At 33.8% G+C, this 19,596-nt stretch overlaps 2 protein-coding genes across 5 annotated transcripts in view; one reads left to right on the top strand and one right to left on the bottom strand.

Annotated features, from left to right (window-relative positions):
- Positions 1-6,122: 6,122 nt before the first annotated feature.
- The window catches only part of PARPBP (PARP1 binding protein), a 63,761-nt gene continuing 50,287 nt past the window's right edge, over positions 6,123-19,596 (bottom strand). For 2 of the 4 annotated variants that reach the window (XM_032493491.1, XM_006186044.3), the window contains exons 10-11: positions 17,723-17,858; positions 12,951-17,255 (exon numbers count right to left, since the gene is read on the bottom strand). In XM_032493491.1, coding sequence (XP_032349382.1) covers positions 16,918-17,255; positions 17,723-17,858 — 474 coding nt within the window. In that variant the 3' untranslated portion in view covers positions 12,951-16,917. Of the gene's footprint in view, positions 6,919-12,950; positions 17,256-17,722; positions 17,859-19,596 lie in introns of those variants that run through there. The other 2 variants (XR_004324686.1, XM_032493492.1) reach the window with 2 other exon arrangements.
- On the top strand, positions 15,393-16,745 carry PMCH (pro-melanin concentrating hormone). The gene is made up of 3 exons (XM_006186045.3): positions 15,393-15,670; positions 16,018-16,216; positions 16,503-16,745. Exons 1-3 carry the CDS (start codon positions 15,422-15,424, stop codon positions 16,550-16,552), a joined length of 498 nt encoding a protein of 165 aa, XP_006186107.1. The 5' UTR covers positions 15,393-15,421; the 3' UTR covers positions 16,553-16,745.

Raw genomic sequence — 19,596 nt, forward strand, 5'->3', positions numbered from 1 at the left:
TGTCTGTAGTCCTCAACTATAAATTTCTATGTAGTTTTTTGTGACTGCAATTTGTCAGGATCTAAGAACCTAGTGGGACTGTGCACATTAGTTAATTAATCAGCAGCCATTTAAACAGCTGCTATACACCCAGCACTATGCAGATTATAGTTATTTATGATTGTCTACTTAATGACTATCTCTTCCATTAGAATATAAACTTCATTTGGAAGGGCCTGAGGCTATTCTGTCCACTACTGAATTCCCAGTGCATAGCACAGTGCCTGGCATATATAAGATACACAATAATATGTTGTTGAATAAATAAATGTACAAGGTAATTACAAGTCACAATATTTAATTTCCCTACTAGGGAGACAAAACATAAAATAATATCTTATTATCTAGATTAACCCTCACAGTTCCCACTGTCCAGAGCATGTGTCCAACAGAACTTTTTGCCATGATGAAAATGTTCTATAACTAAACTGTACAAATATGATAGCCACTAGCCATATGTGGCAACCGAGCACTTGAAATGTGGCTAGTGCAACCACACTACATTACCCTGCCTTCATCTTATGCCACATAGCCTCATTTATTTTTTATTGAAATTTCAACTAAGAATTTCGGGAGACTGAAGTACAGAATGGGGAATTCTAATTTATGCCCTTCCAATAAAAAATATCCCTTTTCCCCACTAGTACTGCTCCCAAACTATACACAACTGAATGAAATCCAAGAAAGATGGTTAATAGGTTGTGTGCCTGGGAATTCCACTCTATCAAGTTGTGATTAAAGAAAGGGTAGAAGAGAGTTTAGCCATCTTTAACTATATAGAGAACTAACAGCATTTCAAATACAAAATATTAAAAGTTAAGATTACAAAATCAAACATTTAGAATACAAATAAATCCATGGAAATAATATCTCCATAATAATGTCAGATAGGTAGGCTATATCCCAACTCAAGCAGTGTTGGATGGCTACTGGGACTGTCTGTCACACTGTAGAGCATTTATTCAATTATTCAGTACACACTACTGAGTGCTTACTATGTGTCAAGCACTATTTAAAGCACTAGGGATATAGCAAAGAACAAACTGATAAAATTCCTGTCCTCATGGGATTTACATTTTGGTGGATAGAGACAGCTAATCAACAAAGAAATAAGTAAAATATATAGCATGTCGTGTTTTATGAAGTTCTATGGAGAAAAAGAAAGCACGGAAAAGGGGCAGGATGTAAAAGGGAAGGGCTGGGTAGGGAAGACCTGACTGAAAAGATAACATTTGAGACAAAATTTGGAGATCAAGGAGCAAGCCGGCAGATACCTGAGAGAAGAGAGTTTCAGGTAAGGAAAGAGCAAGTTCAAGGATTTCCATGTTACAGGAACAGCAAATAGGTTAATGTGCCTGGAGGTGAGTGAGCAGATTTAGGAGTGCAGAAGAAGAGATCAGAAAGTCAGAGAGGGCACTGAATCAAGGAACAGCTTGGAAGCCAATATAAGGACGTTGAATATAATTCTAAGAATAATGGGAAACCTTTGGAGGGTTTTAAATAGACAAGTGAAGTGATCTGACTTGCATTTTCAAAGATCTATTTTGGATACAATACTGAAGAGACTGTTGAGGGCTAAGGTAGGGTACAGAATGGAACAAAGCTGACAAAATTCCCTGACCTCACCTTACATTCTAAGGATCAGAAGTAAGTTCTTCTCAATCTTACAAAAGACTTTTCTTAATTCAGTTATTTAGCTGTACAATATATACAACTTGTTAAAAGTTGATGTCATGGATACTTGCAACAACAGTAGATAAGCTTGTGCTTCTGATGAAAATTTGTTAAGTATATTCTGCATTGAGCAAGATAATAGGAAGAGGCTGGCTAACTGGTTCTACATACTTAAACGTCTAAAGAGTGGGTGGGTGTTTCCATAATCTGAGCCAGCCAATCCATGTTTCATAAAAAGGTCTTGACTACCAAACAATTATATTACCAAAACAAGGTCAACTTAAAACAAGGTTATAAAGATTCATGATTTCTACTCTGATTTACATTACCCAGAAACCTCTGGTTTTCCTGTTAATATTAATAGCCAACAGAAATCTCACAGCAAGTATTTTAAAATAACAGCAGCAGCAGCAACAGAGAGGCCATACATGAACTGGTTAAGAGAACAGACTCCTGACAGTGTCTGAGCTTGACTCTCACCTCTACCACTTTCTAGATGTGTGATCTTGAGCAAATGTTAGGACTGTTATCAGGATTAAATTAGCTAAGATATGAAATGTGCTTGGGACAAAGCCTGGCACATTGGAAATGCTCAGTAGGCATTGCTTTACAAATGTGATGAGATTTATTGAACACTTACTTTGTTCCAGAAACTATTATGTCCTTACATATCAATTCTTACAACAACATTTTGAAGTAGGTAGTATTGTTATCTGCATTTTGCAGGACAGGAACTAGGCAGAGAGGTTAAGTAACATTGTCACATGCATACAATAAATGGTAAAACTGAGATTCAAAGCTAGACACTCTTGGCTCCACAGCACAGGATCTTAAACTATGCTATTCTGCCTCCCACGTGCTAGAGTTGATCACTTCTATGCCTGTGGTAGGCCAAAATACGGCCCCCTAAATGTATCCATGTCAAATCTCTGTAACCTGTGAACGATACCTATTTGGGAAAAAAACATGTTTGCAGAAGTAACTAAATTAAGGATCTTGAGATCTAGATTATCTAGATTATCCTGGTGGGCTCTAAATGTTATCACATGAATAAGAGAGGGGCAGAGGGATATTAGGGACAGACACACAGAGGACAGATACAGAGGAGAAGACCACATCAGAGCCTTTGGGGGGAGTGTGTCCCTGCCTACAACTTGATTTCAGTCTTCTGGCCTCCAGAACTGTGAGAAGCAAATTTCTCTTGCTTCAAGCTGTCAAGTTGATGGTAATTTGTTACAGCAGCCCTAGGAAATTAATACAATATCCTATCATATTCTAGAATCTATCATATCTTGTACTGGTCTGTTCTCTTAACAGAACAATTATTCATACATTTATCTCTTATTTATTGAAAATCTACTATGTGCCAGACTCTGTTCTTGATACTGGGAGTGAAAAAAACAAAGTCCCTACTTCAGGGACACTGGAGGAAATGGACAATAAACATGTAAGCAGATATTTTTAGAAAATAATAAGCACAGTGAAGAAAATAAAGAGTGAAATGGAATAGGGGATAACTGGGAAGAGAGCTGGTTTAGGCAGTGGGGTCAGAAAGCACTCTCAGAAATTAAGACATTAAGAACCTCATGAGTGGCAGATGCCCACACAAATAACAGAAGGAAGATGCTCCTGATAGAGAGATCAGCAAGGCAAAGATCTTGAGCCAAAAATTATTTTGACATATAAGACAAACATAAACAAGGCCAATAAGTCTGGAGAGTGATGAAAGAGGTAGAGAATGTTAGAAATAAACTTAGCAAGGAAGGCATGGGCCAGGCCATGTAGGGTATTTGCATCAGTTATCTACTGTGATAATAATGCTGTGTAATACACACAACGCTTCATCCTTATAGCTTGTGCTTCTAGGGTCAATTGGGAGTCTGCTAGGCAGCACTGATGACCTCAGCTGGACTTGCTCTAATGTCTGGTGTTTGAATGGATGTCTGCTAAGGATGGCTTCAGCTGTGGCAACTGGGTTTCTGCTCCTTGTGGCCCTGTCTCCAGCAGGTTAGCAGGTGAATGTTCTTATGGTGATGGCAGAGGTTCAAGAGGGAATATTCAATGTGCAAGACTGTTCCATTGATTAAAGCAAGTCACTTGCCTGAGGTCAGAGTCAAGCAGTAGGCAGGTCACCCTGCCCAAGGTAGGAAGATAAAATTAAAAATTACATGGATGGATATAGGAAACAATGAACCACTGAAGCTATCAATGCAAGCTTCTGCAGATATGTAGGGCCTTGATAAACTAACGAATATAAGAAGCAATTATTTCTTAAATAGGATGATAATGTATTACAAATGTTGTAGGAGTTAAGAAAAAGAGAAGGGTCTGGAAGAATATTTTAGATTTAGATGGGTAGAGGAACAAGATGAGGAATTTTAAGGGCATAAGAGAATAAAATGAACAAATTTGTAAAAGCAGAAAGGAGTATCAAAATAGAAAAGACTGGCATGTATATCAACATCAAGATGCTTCTATCTGATCCATTCTCTATCACAAACAGAAGATAATGAAGTCAAACAAATGAATCTCATATTCATCCTACATAATAGAAACCACTGAATTTCAAAATGTTGTGAGAGTCTAGAGTTCTCATTGTAATAATCAGGAATGCCTGAGGGCTTGAGACAGTCATAAGAGTATAAACATTAAGATTCCTAACAAATGCGACAATGAAGATTCAATGCAGATTCACCAAAATGGTGAAGAAGCCTGAAATTATGAATCAATGTGTACAATACAATCATCCTTTTTGGTAACCCGATGTTGAAAGCTATCACCAGATTGTTATTTTGGAAGCATGCAATCATATGACTCCAAAACTGCCAAGAATCAAAACAATATCCAAGAGTCATCTTTGCAAGACAGTTGAAAAATCTGGCCAGAAACATAATCTGAAGCATGTTCATGTAACTCTTGATGTTACTTATATCTTGATTTGTGACATAAAGGTTTTAAGGCAATTCTTAAGATATTATCCTAAGCTCTAAAAATTGGTAATATATAATTGACTAGAACTGGCTATTCATTTGGTTCTTTAAAAAATTTTATTCTGTTTATATGATACTAATGGCAACATATCATCTAGTTATGAGACTCAGGGAAACAGAGAGTTCATTAGCCTTCATAGACAGAGATGAATTCACATTTTTACACAATTAACTAAAATGAAGAAACTGTATGCAAGGCAGGCCCATAATTCAAATACATATTGCAGCAATGTAAGTATTCATATTGATTAACTCACAGTTAGCAGCTGCAACACTGGAACAACACTTGAGGATACCAATGATCCTACTCACCTGATCTCATATTCACTAGGCTAATTCCAGCAAAGCATCACTAACTCTCCCCACATCTCCTACCTGCTATTCCACAAGTCACTGCATTGAGCATGGTGTGAAGAAACCCTACCCACGCCCACTGTCTGAACAAAACTGAAGAGCCTTATGGCCTCCACAATTCAGCTGGGCCTCACATTAGTGAACAATCTCTAAGTATTCCCCATAAGCCTGGGTTCTGGAAGCCTTGAATATCTTCTCTGAACCTTCAAGTTAAAGACAGACTCAAAATGATTCTTCCCAGAAAGAATGGAGACAACTCAGCAATAAGATTCAAACTCTCTCAGAAGTGTAACCTTCTAATTCCACGGCCAAATTTTGTCCTAAATGTCCACCAGGAACTATCCTTTCCTGCCAACTACAGAAACACCACACACACTCTGAGGGGGAGGAGAATGGGGAGAGGGAGGGGAAGGGGGAGAACTCCCTTCTAAGGAAATACCAGGACTAACTCTCTTGCCGTACAAGCCCACCCCCCATATACCCTGTTGTCCTTGTTCTCCACCCAGATGTGAGCCAATCTACTCATCTATCTCCCCCACACTCTCATCTCCGAACAGCTCTGTGCTTCCTCTCTCCTCCCTCTCCGATCTTTGTACAATGACTTCTGGGTAATAAACACCCTTATAGCCTTCTCCATTTCATTGATCTTTTTACCACCACACATACTTAAATGTTGGGAACAGGAATAAATGTTTTTATTTCACACTGTCAATAGCATGTAAAACTTTCTGTTATTTCAATCCCACAAATTTAGCAATGCCACTTCTTTCTCTTCATTATGACCATGCTATAATATCTTCCATCTTTATGTAGAAATCTTCCCTTGGCATCACACCCTTTTCTGTCCACTGTCCAATTATTCTGCGTTCCTCAGTGTAAATCGTTGGCATATTGTTTTCATTCACCATCTCTGTTTATTCTCTTCCTATTCTTTCTCAAATCCTCTTCTATTGGGGTTCAGTCTCTACCAGCATCATTGAGACTTCAAGGTCACCAGTTACTACCACATGCCCAAATCAAAGATGAATTCTCCGTTCTCGTCTTTCTCAGCCAGTAGTATTTGGCACAGCTGATCACTGTGCTTTCCTTCATTTATTGAGGCAATCATGTTTTTTCCTCCTTTATTCATTTAATGAATTTGACTTTTTGAAAGTTAAACCACTTTACATTGCTGAAATAAAATTCACCTGGTCATGAAATATGATCTTTTTCATATAACTGGATTATGTTTGATAATATTTTGTTTAGGATTTTTGTATCTATGCTCATGAGAAAGACTGGCCTCTAATTTTCCCTTTTTGTAATACCCTTGTCAGGTTTTGGTACGAAGTTTATGCTAGACTCATAAAGAGCTGGTAAATGTATCAAGATTCAGAGAAGCAGAACTACACACACATATATGCAGATATAAATATATTTATACAATTTGTTGTAGGGATTTGATCTTGTGCAATGGTAGAAGCTAATTAAGCAGTCTCCATAAGATTGTTCGTCTGACGCTGGAGTCCACAGGGCCTCAGGCAGTTGAGAAGGAAAGATGGATGTAAAGTAGGGAAGAACAAGCATAATCTGGAATCCACAAGCAAGTTGAAACCAATGACAGACAAACTCCTATCAGGTCTTGCTGCATATGACAAAGATGGTATGTAAAGTGTCTTTATGACAGAACAACACACACACACACACACACCCCCCAGGAGACAGAGAAATGGAATGTGCATTCAGGGGAATTGCAGTCTGCCCCAAACTAACCAGGTGAGCTGACAGATAAGTAATACCGTTATGTGAGCTATAAAATGGTCGCTGCTTCACTTCTGTCTTCCAAATCTCACATAAGAATGTCTCTCGTGGCCCACTCCAACTAGAAACATAAAGAGAAAGAAATTTTGGAAAATGGAATTCAGTCTAGCCAGGTTGATGCATTAGAAAGCTAACACAGAAACTGTTTCTACTTATCCTATTTTCTGATAGCGTTTTTGTAAGATTGGTATTATCATTTGGAATAATTTACCAGTAAAGCCATTTAAGCCTAGAGTTTTCTTTGTGACAAAGGGTTGTAATTTATAGATTCAATTTCTTTAATAGATATAGAAATATTTAAATTTTCTATTTCTTCTTGTGCCAGTCTTATGTCTTTTTGCCTACAGCATTTGTCTAGTTCAGGGGTCAGCAAACTATGGCCCTCAGCCTGTCTGTATTTGTAAATAGTTTTACTGGGACACAGGCATACCCAATCATCACATACTGTGTACAGCTGATTTTGTGCTGCAATGGAAGAACTGAATAGATGTGATTGCATGGTGGTCCACAAAACCTAAAATATTTACCATCTGGCTCTTTACAGAAGTTTGCCAATTCTTGATACAGCTCATCTAAATTGTCAAATTTCTTCACAAAAAGTTGTTCATAATATTCATTTACTATCTTTTTAATGTCTATAAGATCTGCAGCAGTGTTCCCTCTTTACATAACTGATGTCAGTAACTTGTGTTTGTCTTTTCTTTCTTGATCAGTCTTGCTACAAGTCATTAATTTATTAATCTTTATCTTTGTTCTTTCACTAATTACTTAAGATGTAAGCTTAAATCATTGATTTTTAAAATCTTTATTTTCTAAAATATGTGTTTTAGAGCTATACATTTCCCTGTAAGTGCCACATTAACTGAATCCAAGTTATGCAGTATTTTCATTATCTTCAGTTCAAAATATCTTATCTCTATTGCGATTGTCTTCTTGAACCACACAATATTCAAAAGTACATTGCTTAGTATTAACACTTACAGTCTTAGCTATTTTTCTGTTATTAATTTTGTTTAATTCCAGCATAATAAGAGAATATACTCTATTATTTCAAACATGAAGTTTGTTGAGACACAGAATAGCCATAGTTTTGAAAATGAAACAAGTTGAGTCATTTACACTCTTCAACATTACTGTAAAACTATAGTAACCAAGATAATGTGGTACTGAGATAAGAAGCAACAATTAGATCAATGAACAATTTAGATGGCCCTAAAATCGGTCTATACTTTTGGTCATCTAATTTTTGATAAAGGCACCAAAGGAACACAATGGGGGAAAGAGAATCTTTTCAACAAATCATGCCTAAACATCATGTTATCCATATGAAAAAAGGAATGTAAGCCCTAACTCACATTCATACCATACACAAAAACTAATTTTACGTGAATCATAGACTTAAATGTAAAAGTTAAAACCATAAAGCCTTAAGAGAAAGTACAGGGCCCTCTGAGAGCAAGCTTGTCAACATCTTGTGATCTTTCTTTAGATGCTATCTTGTTCACACTGTTTGTTTGCGAGATTACTGAAGGGGAAGCTAGGGAAGAGATCTGGTCATCTGTTAATTACTTATTCTACTCCTTTGGAAGAAGAATGGAAAGAACCAATGAGATAGGAAGGAAGGAGGCAGGGCACAGCCATTCAAAGAATGACACAGCAATTAACACCAAGATGGCATAAGATTCAACTCCCAGCAGGCCTTGAGGCCCAAGATGGTGGGAGATTTGATTTCCAGTAGACCTTGAGCTTCATTATACATTCATTGTAATATATTAGCATGATAAATGACACTCCTACAGGCACCATGACAGTTTCAAGGCTAATTATAAAAGGTCAAAAAGTGGGCAGTGGCCCAATTCCTGGGAATCCCAGCCTCTTCCCTTAAAGTAGTAGAAATAATCCTCCCACTTGTTAGCATATGAAGTTATTAAGCCCATAAAAACTAACAACCCCCACACCTTGTGGATGCTTTCCCTTCTGAGTAAGATGGCTCACATTCTGTCTATGGAGTGTGTAACTACTTTTACTTTAAACTAAGCACCCAATCCCCATACCTCATGGCCTTCCTCTTATCTTCTGAAACAGCCTGCACTCTATAGAGTATGTAACTCTCTGAATAAACCTAACTTTACTCAACTGTAGCTTGCTCTTGAATTCTTTCCTGCATGAAGCCAAGTGGGGCACGTCCCAGGGGCTCAACTGAAACCTGGGACATGGCCATTCTCACCCCACATTCATTTTCCTATATCACCAACATGTAAGGCAAGGTATTCTGTGATCAAAAAATCTGAAAAGTGTGCTAGAGCTAGAGATCAGTAGAGCACGGGGGTGCCTACTTTAAGATTAGTGACAAGACAAAAGGGACCTCCTGCAGAGAGCTCTCTATCAAAGAGCTCCTTCCTGCCAAAAGCTGCTTACAGAAACAGTGATGTCCTCAGAGCAAAAGGTAAGGGTGAGAAGTAGAGGTGGGTAAGTGGTGGCAATTCACTAGGAAGAGGCAAGAGGTAACTTTCTAGGGTGATGGCAATGTCTTATCTTGAAAGAAGTGTGGGTTACATAGGTATATGCATATGTCAAAAGTTAGCAAATGTACACTTATGATTTGTACATTTCATTTTTTGTAAATTTTATCTTAAAAGAAAAAATTCTAAATAGTAAATTCTAGTTAACACGATATGCATGTTGAAGTATTTAGTGAAAAACATACTAATATGTGTAATATATTTTGAAATGCATTAAAAGAATAAGATGATTAACGGAGGGATAGAAAGATGAATAGATAATAAAACAAGTGTAGTAATATATTAATGGTAAAATCTAGGTGGAAGTATATAAGTTATCCACTGTATAAATTTTAGAAGGAATTCTAAGTTTTCTTTTATCTTTTGATAATATAAGTGAGCAATCTTGGCCAATTAAAATTAGCCAATAAGAAATTCAGGGTTCTCAGTAAAACAATGACCAATCCCTAATCTTACTTGCATTGAATTTACTGGCATCAAATGGCAAAGATATGTTAATTGAAGGAAAGAGAATTTCAACAAAGTCATTTATAAACCTATGATGTTAGTAAGTAGTTCTTCAGAAAATGAAGATAGCATTTGGTATAAACTTTTTGCCTTTCCAAGGTTTTCTGAGGCACCCAAGCCCATCTGGCAATAGTTTTTTCTTCAAAGTTCCTTTCTACCACTTGGGGACACTTAATTTTCAGCATCAATGGAAAAGAAATCTACTATGCTCCATTGCACATCAGAGTAACCAAACTTGAAAAAAAATTATCATTAAAAAAAATTGGCAACTAACTCCATAATTAAATGGTTATGGGCTCATAATGTTCAGAGACTACGACAATTTTAGCAAAATAAAGGAAAACATTAACTAACTTTTCTAAACTGTCAAAATGGTTTGGATTTGGTCCCAATTTGGGTGAGGATTGGCCAAACCAATTCATCTGGTAGAAATTTAAAACAAAATCCATAATTATTAATATTTATACTTCCAGAACAAGAGCTAAGGAAAAAAGGTTACCACTAACAAGGACTTTTGTAGATTAACTCCAAAGCAGGTTAATACCCTGAGAAACAAACCTGGGCATAGTTAACAACATTAAAAAAATAAAGAAGCTCTAAAAGCAGTGAAGTCAGATGACTTCAGAGTCTTTTATTTATAAATATACTCTCAGGAAATATATGGCTAATTAGATTTAAATAGTCCCCAAGAGAATTAGCAGCTAACTTTGCCCATCTCTGATCAAATACACTTAAAAGAAATTAGAATGTTAAACAGCACCATTTAAGAATTTGAAATACAGACCCATGAGTTTAAAAGGAAGTAATTTAATATACAGTACATACACAGTTTGTGCAAATGGATTCAAATTCCCTTGCAGAGAGAATTTTCCACTAAAAAATGAATTGAGACATCCATTTCCAGCAATATGGCAGACTACTTGCACAGAAAACACCACTCAGTAAAAAAATTCCTTAAAAATGCTAGATGAAAAATCTTTTATAAAGTATGGCTGGACTGGCGGTAAACTCGGGAAAACCATAGAAGGCCAGAAAAGAGAAAGTGCAATATTTCATAGGAGTTAGCAAGAATTAGAGGCTGCATTCACGCTGAGAGATTCTGTGGATTCCTGGTGGCCTAACACCTGGTTTTAATGGCCCACATATGCTGGAACAGAAGACAAAGCTTAGGACCTATGTAAGTGAGAGATCAGACCAGAAACTCCCAAGTAAAGCTGGGAACCCCCATAAAGTACTCTGAAAAAAATGCAGCTAGTAGAAGAAAACATGCCTGTGTTGGGAGTGGCTCTGAGCAGAAGAGGCGGGGGGGGGGGGGGAATATATATATATTATCCTGATAATTCCTAATGAGAAAAGAATACTAATTTAGTTTGGTATTTGCACTGATTCTGTGGCCTGAAAAGCCTCAAGAAGAAATTTTGGTTTAAAGTGGCCCTCTATTGGTAGTACTCCAGGTGCCTGGCACAAGAAAACACAGGAATTTCAAAAATTCCTTTGGATACAATTTAATAAATATATGTGCAAAATGAAAATTTGCTAAATACATGAAGAAGATACTATAAGCCAGGAACAACAGAAATAACAAACTGCGGATCAGACAGGCAAAGACAGCAGATACTGAAACAACTAGATACAAATATAAAATAAATGTTTAACATATTTAAAACAATAGAAGAGATTGAAAATATGAATAAAAAAATAGAAAACCATAATCTAAAAAGGAACCAACTAGAACTTATAAAAATAAAAAATATAAGAAGTTAAATTAAAAGCTCAATACACAGGTTAAACAGCAGATTAGATACAAGTAAAAGTACACTGGTGAACTGGAAAACAACTCCAAAGAAATTATTTAAAGTGTAGCACAGAGAAAGAGAAAATAGAAAAGAGAGGTCATAAGATATGGTGGAAAGAGTGAGCAGGAGGTCCAATACATATTTACTGGGAATTCCATAAGGAGAAACAGACAACAGGAGAGAGGCACTATCCAAAGAAATAGTAACTAACACTTTTCCAGAATTCATGAAAAACATCAACCCTCAGATTCAAAAATCTGAGCCAAGATAAATTATAAGAAATCCATTTCCAGACACATCATGTGAAACTGCACAACATGGAAGCCAAAGAGAAGATTTTACAAACAGCCAGATAGAATACAGAGATTATTTATAAAGGAATCATGATTAAAACCAATAGCTGAATTTTCTGTAGTAACAATAAAAATCAAAAGAAATTGAAATAATGATCAAGTACTAAGAGAAAATAATTGTCTACTGAGTAATTTTATAGTCACTGAAACTATTTTTCAAGAATAGCAGAAAACATTTAATTAAAACAAAACTTAGTTCATACTAACAGACTCTCACTAAGCATCTAACTTAGTATACCTCAGAAAGATGTATTTCAGAAAGAAGATAAATGGTTGTCAAAGAAAGATCTCGGATATAAAAGGGAATGGTGAGAACAAAAATAGCAAACTTGTAGGTAAATCTAAACATTAGTTAACTGTACAAAATAATCCCTAATTTGTTTCATTGAAAAATCAAGATAGAACTTAACTCTTTGAAAATAATAGCATACAAATTAGGAATAGTAGTGCCAGAAGTTAAGGATTCTAATGTCTTTACATTATTTAGGAGAAGGACAGAAATACTGATTAAATGTAAATAACTGAAGATGATATTAAAATGTCTAGTATACCCTTTAAAAAAATGAAAAATAGACTAAACTTAAATCAGAAGGCAAGAAGGTGGGAGGAAACATATAAGAACAAATAAAAATCACAAAAGAAGAAAGTAGTACTGAACATTAGTAATTCAGTAAACAGAAAAATGTAAATGGACAAAACTCTCCAAGTAAAAGACAAGGATTGTCAGAATAAAAATTCCAAATTCAGCTGTACATTATTTACAACAGACACATGTAAAACATATAGGTGATAAAAGAAAAGTGATAGTAATAGACACATCATTAAAGCTAGAGAGGGTCATGATACATGGTTTGGTTTATAAGGAAGATGTAACAACTTCCAAGTTGAATGTCCTAATAATGTAAGCTCAAAATAAATAAATAAATCAAAAACTAAAAACTACAAATAGAATTAGATAAGCCCATTACCATAGTAAAAGACTTGCAAATATTTCCCTAAGTAATTGATGGTTTATGCAGACAAAAAACTCAGTAAGACATCTGTTATCTCCATGTCCAGCATTTACTGGAGGTTTTTATTCATTGGAGGTTTTAGTCGGTGTGTATGCACCCACTGACAGACAGACAGACACACACACACGTGTATAAGACTTGTAAGGAGGAAATAAAATATCATTATTTTATTATTTATATCAACATAGAAAATCACAAAGAATTAATACATTCATAAACTATTGGAATTAAAAGAGTCTAACAAGATTTTTGTATATAAGAGCACTAAACAAAAGCCAATTGCATGCGTACAAACCAGCAATGTTAGAAAAGGTAAATGTTTAAGAGATACCATTTATAGTAACTAAAAATAAGGAGGTTAATTGTAATTAAATTAGAAACAATTAAATTCCTGCAACAAATGAAATGTAAGATTTTTATGGAAAAAACAAAATGTCATTAAGAGATTACAGAAGATCTAAATAAATAAGGAAAAGTACCATGTTTATGAATAAGAAAATAAATTATCTTAAGGGTGTCAATTCCCCTCCAAAATTAACCTATAGAACCAAAGTAATTCCCTTCAAAATCCCATCAAAGTTTCTCACAGAACTTGAAACGCTGATTTTAAGATTTACCTGGAAAATAAATGGACAAAAATAGCCAAGGAACTGCTGTAGGAAAAAAAAAAAAACTGGTGGGTGAATACGGGGCTGAGAAACCTGACCTACTAGATACCAAAAATTATTTTGAAGTTATAATAATTAAGACTATAGATTTGGCATTAAGATCCTGGAGTTAAGGATTAACTGAAATCCTTCAGGGAAATAGCTCAAAAAGAGACCCACACATATAGAAACCTAATGTACTGCAGAGATGCTACTACAAATTAGTGGGGACAGAATAAGTTATTCAAGAAATATACAAGGACATTTGGAAAAAGTAAAAACGGATCTCTTATATACAAAATTCTAGATGAATTAAAAATTGAAATTTGAAAGTCAAAATATTTAAACTTTTAGAATATATAGAAATATATTAATGATCTCAAGGCTGGGAAGGATTTCTAAATAACATTAAAAATACTACCCATAAAAAGAAAAAAATTTAAACATTAAAATTAAGGAGTTTGGTTCACCAAAAGACACAATAAAGGGGTCCAAAAGGCAAGACGTATATGTGAGAAAAAATATTTAAAACACATATAACTAACAAAGAATTAATCTCCAGCATATATAAAGAACTCCCATGAATCAATAAGAAAAAAGCAAACCCAGCAGAAGAATAGGCAAATTTTTCTTTCAAAAGCAATTTACATAAAAGGAAAGATAAACAACTCATAAGCATATGAAAGAACATTCAACCTCTTTGGTAATTAAAGAAACACAAATTAAAAGGACAATAAGATAACTATGAAATGGAGCAATAAGAACTCTCATAACCCTGCAAGAGGGAGGTTAAATTGGTTACTATTATTCTGTAACCATTTTGGCATCATAAAGCTAAATATGCACATATTTCCATGACCCAGCAATTCCATAACTGGAAATAAACCCTAGAAAAACTATGGCACATAGATACTAGACAGTATATACAAGAATGCATTCTCTTATTAAAATCAGAAATTAAAATTAGAAATTAACTCTGGGATGTTTAATTAAAAATCATACAACATACTCATTCAAAATTAATATTTACGGAGCACATAACTATTCTCTTCATGGACTTCTTACTCATTAATTGCTAAATTCATTAATAAGTATCAGTAATATCCTTTTGTGAATAAAGAGATAAAACACACCTGACAGGTCAATTTTATATATAGCATGAATGACTTTTTGTTCATACTAACAGGCATATATACTTTAAACATCATAGACTCTATCAAGCACTTACAGAAAAAAAAATCCTTTCTGAAGATTGTATCAATTTAATCAGGATTAAAAGTATTTAAACTTTTATCCTTATTATCCTGAGTGAAAGAAAAAACTTTAGTTTTAATATTTTACTTAATCAGAAAATATACAGAGGGAAACAGAATGTGGAGAGCCTGATTTCCTGTGGTCTTCCTTAATAACAATCTCTTTCAAGAGACCATAATCTCTTCAACACAAAGCATTCTACCAAGGATCTTAATGAGATTCTGAGAAAATTCACACTAGAAATAAACATGCCACTAAACCCAAAACAAAATAGGTATTAGCAGCTATACAAAAAGTTAGCTTCTATCTGATGAGTCATTTCTAAAATGATGAAAATCTACGTCTTTCAAGTGCTTTCTATTCAAACTGGAAAATATATAAAGGTAGGAATCATTTACAAAGCAGGTTGACTGAGAAATTTTACTTCATTTTATACATCCTTGTTTTACTCTATGCAAACATCAAACTAAGAATGGCAAAAATGAGTTTCTCTTCCTACATACTAATACTAACTTTTTCTTTGCTTTCTCAAGGCGTCTTACTTTCAGCATCCAAGTCAATAAGTAATTTAGAAGATGACATGGTATTTAAAGCGTTGAGGCTAGGGAAAGCCTTTCAGAAGGAAGATACTGCAGAAAAATCGGTGGTTGTTCCTTCCCTGGAGCAATATAAAAATGATGAGAGCAGTTTTATGAATGATGAGGAGAACAAAGATTCAAAGGTAAGTGGCAATGTGATCTGTCCTTTATTTCAACGGAATTTGAATGATTTTTATGAATTCTTTGAAAGTAAAGTCAATACTTTTTATAAGCAGAACTATGTGAAAATAGCCACAATATGCATTAGAACAATTAATGAAATTTCATACATACCAGGTTGTTCTTTTGTCCTAAAAAACACCTCTTTATCAAAAGGGTTTTTTCCTGAAAACCTTGTATCTAAGGTATTTTTAAAGACTCAAAACAGTGCAGAGCATCTTTGAATTGATCAATAAGAATATTATACAATTGTATGATAGTTCCATTCCCAATAAAACAGCTAAAACACAAATCAACCTTTTCTTTACAGACCACAGGTTCCAAACATAATTTCTTAAATCATGGTCTGCCACTGAATCTGGCTATAAAACCTTATCTTGCACTAAAAGGATCTGTAGCTTTTCCAGCTGAGAATGAAGTTCAAAATACTGAATCAACACAAGAAAAGAGAGAAATTGGGGATGAAGAAAACTCAGCTAAATTTCCTATAGGAAGGAGAGATTTTGACAGTGAGTAGTCTTTTTAAAATTCAATTCTTGTATCTTAATACCATAAAACAGAACTCTGTGTTTAACTGAATTTGGGTCCAATCATAACAAAATCAAACAAGACCATGGTTCAGTTTACACCTGATATTAAGTGACCTCTGCCAAAAATATGAGATTAAAAAGTAATTAATTAGTTATTATAATTTTGATTTACTCAGAATTAGCTATACTAGATCCATTCTTCTATTTCTAATCAATTTTGTGTGATAATGGTAGTTTAAACAATTTTAATTTTTTTTCCCTTCAGTGCTCAGGTGTATGCTGGGAAGAGTCTATCGACCTTGTTGGCAAGTCTGATGATACTTGTTGGTCCACATCACCTTTTCAGAAGAAAAAAAAATCATTTAATTGCCTGTGGGGGAAAAGCCATTAATGTTACTATGACTTGTATTATTTTAAATGTTTGTTTTAAAAGAAAGTGGTATTAAGATATATCAGTAACCTATATGATATGCTTTATCTGTGCATTAAACTTTGTGAATATTCTGCATAATTATGACTTACTAGTATTTTTTAAACAATGCCTAACATACTAACCTTACATACACTGCAGTCCAAAATAATAAAACACCATAATTTACGCCTTGATCTCTTAAAAATAAAGTAGATGCCTTTTGAATGGTTTTATACATGCATAAATCTAAAGCACATAAAAGACAAATTCATAGTCTAAAAAACTGAGTTAACTTTGTCTGGCCAGTAATCAATTTGTCTTTGGTGGTACACTTGTTGCTTTTTGCTACTCTGACTAGTTTGCCATCCAATTTACTTAGCAAATCTTTTGATGTCTTAGGTATCTTAACATTTTTATGTTGAAGTGGTTCATTTCCATTATCACAGAGAATATTTTCATCATCCAGATCCACCTGTTTCCTTTTTGAGTTTTTATTTCCAGTCTGACTACTTGATTTTCTTGCTACTTCATTTTTACTTTTGTCCAGATGAACATTTCCAGAACTTGCTCCAATTGTTGGTCTTCCAACAGATGAATCTGCACCTTCTGTTATGCAAGATGAAAAGAGGAAAAAAATTATATAATACTTAATACTATCACACATGAGAATTTTACAAAAAACTTTTTAAATAGCTAAAGAATATTCAAAAATTTATGATTTACAATCAAACAATGCTATAAGTTACATGATTAACAAATATAGCTGTATTACTATCACATTTCTTCTCATTTTACCATATCACTTTTTATCCCTACAAAAAATAGAATGCATTTCCTTAAATGCTACAAGTCATTTCTTAAATATACTTACTTAAATCAAATTGTGTCCTATTCCTGTATATAAATTTGTAATTAGATTTAACTTCTTAAAAAAAGTCAGGTCTTCAAAAATATAAACCTTTACATTTCACATTTCATATTTTGTAAAAAAAAAATCTATTTTTACTTAAGTTAAAATCAATTAGTACACTAAAATTAAATTGTTTTTAAATTGTTCAAATAAGGTCAACTACCAGAAAGGTCATTTTCCATGTGAAGAACACACAAAGCCTTTGATGCTGTATTAACATTATTCCATTTATCCTTGCTTATCATGCAGTCATCTTTGTAAGTACAAGCAAACTGAGATCTAATTAACATTTGCTTCACCTGGTAACAGCAAGAAAGAAGAAAATATGCGATTTAGTCTTCATTTTGATTTATTTTTTCACTTAGATAGCAATATACTCTATAGTAATCAAGGTATCATAAAAAATTCCCTTAAAAATTCCATTATTTCTTGGGAACTTTAAACCCTTGATGTTTCATAGCTTGCAAACTCATTCACTGCTACAACTAGCATTTTTGTCCTGTTCAGTAATACCAGCTTTATGTGTAATTTTGAAAATTTTTGTAACAATTTAGAAAAAACAATTTTGGACTCTTGAGAGGTCTTTGTTACACACTCCTGTGTCTGATCTGCTTTAGAATGTCGATTTTATTATAAATTTAATAGCAATATATATGATATACATAATGTTTATGTATTTCCTAAAAAAAAGTATACATATCCTATGTATCCCTAAAAAACAAAATACAAGTTCTTCATCCTAAAAACAAATTACGAAGTATAACTCTTTTAGGGCAAAAAATAGCATATGAAATTCAAAAAATGAGAGAAATTAAGGAAAGGAGAAATGCAAAGATGAAAAAGAGAAATAAGAGAGGGTAAAGAAAAATAGGAAACTAACAAAACCTGAAAGATAAAACACAATGGTGAATGAAAAGCATTATTTCTTGATTAAAAATTTGAATCTTTAGAAAAAAATGAAATATGATCCAAATATATAATTGTAGGAAGATTTGACCAGGTGATTTAACAGCTGAATATTCAAAGTATACTCTTGTATTTATCTTCAAACATCAGAAATAGGAGAGAACTAGAAAGCTAAATTTAATTCTTAATCACTGAAAAGGATGCCAAGAAAGTACTTTTGGAAATGTATCCTGTAAATATAAAACCAGTGGCTGTTTTAGGGACAGAAATTAATTTCCAAACAAAGTAATCTACACAGATAATACAAATTTCAACAATTACAGTTTGCCCTGTAATGCCATTCAGTTATAATATATTTTGCCAAATAATTAGAAACCACCTCAAATCCTTTTCAGAAATAGAAAGTTTAAATTTCAAATACATGATTAAATAAAGAGGATCTCAATAATTCAAAAAATTTCATGCTTCAAAGTATAACTGCGTTATGCTGAATAACACAAACTATGTATTGATACAGTTCACAAAGACTAAAACAGCATGACTTTGTATTATATATTCAGTAATTATATATTGTTATATATCCAGAAAGAAAACTGCATTAACCCACTCATATGTTTGCAAAGATAACAGCAGTAAAATCCACTGACTACAGTTTAGAAGAAGTTAGAGTAGTCTCCAGAGCAGCTGCTTCATAAAAGCAAGTTTTCTCAGGATGACAAGTTCTGTGTCTTTCTGAGTAACTCCCAGAGCACTAAAAATCATGTTTACTTTGAAGATTTAGACAATTAGAATTTATCTTCCATTTAAGCACAAAAATACATAAAATTGAAAAAAAAAGTGAAAATATAAAATATCAAAAACTGTTATTTTAAAAAGTGAAACAGAGTAGGCTCTAAATAATGGATGGATCGACAACCCAATATCCTCATGAATCCACAGGAGTGCAACCACTGTTATATAGTTTCCACCAAAGATGCCCTAAAATATAACTGAAGGTTTTAACTAGTCCTTCCTGGACTTTATTAACTCCATAAGTAGAGAAGTAAAGCAATTGATAAAGCTATTAAAATAAATTTTGTTAATAAAATTATATTACATCATATCATTACTATAGTAACATTATTCAAAAAC

This window comes from Camelus ferus, chromosome 12, assembly GCF_009834535.1.
Source record: "Camelus ferus isolate YT-003-E chromosome 12, BCGSAC_Cfer_1.0, whole genome shotgun sequence".
Classification (NCBI taxonomy): Eukaryota; Metazoa; Chordata; class Mammalia; order Artiodactyla; family Camelidae; genus Camelus; species Camelus ferus.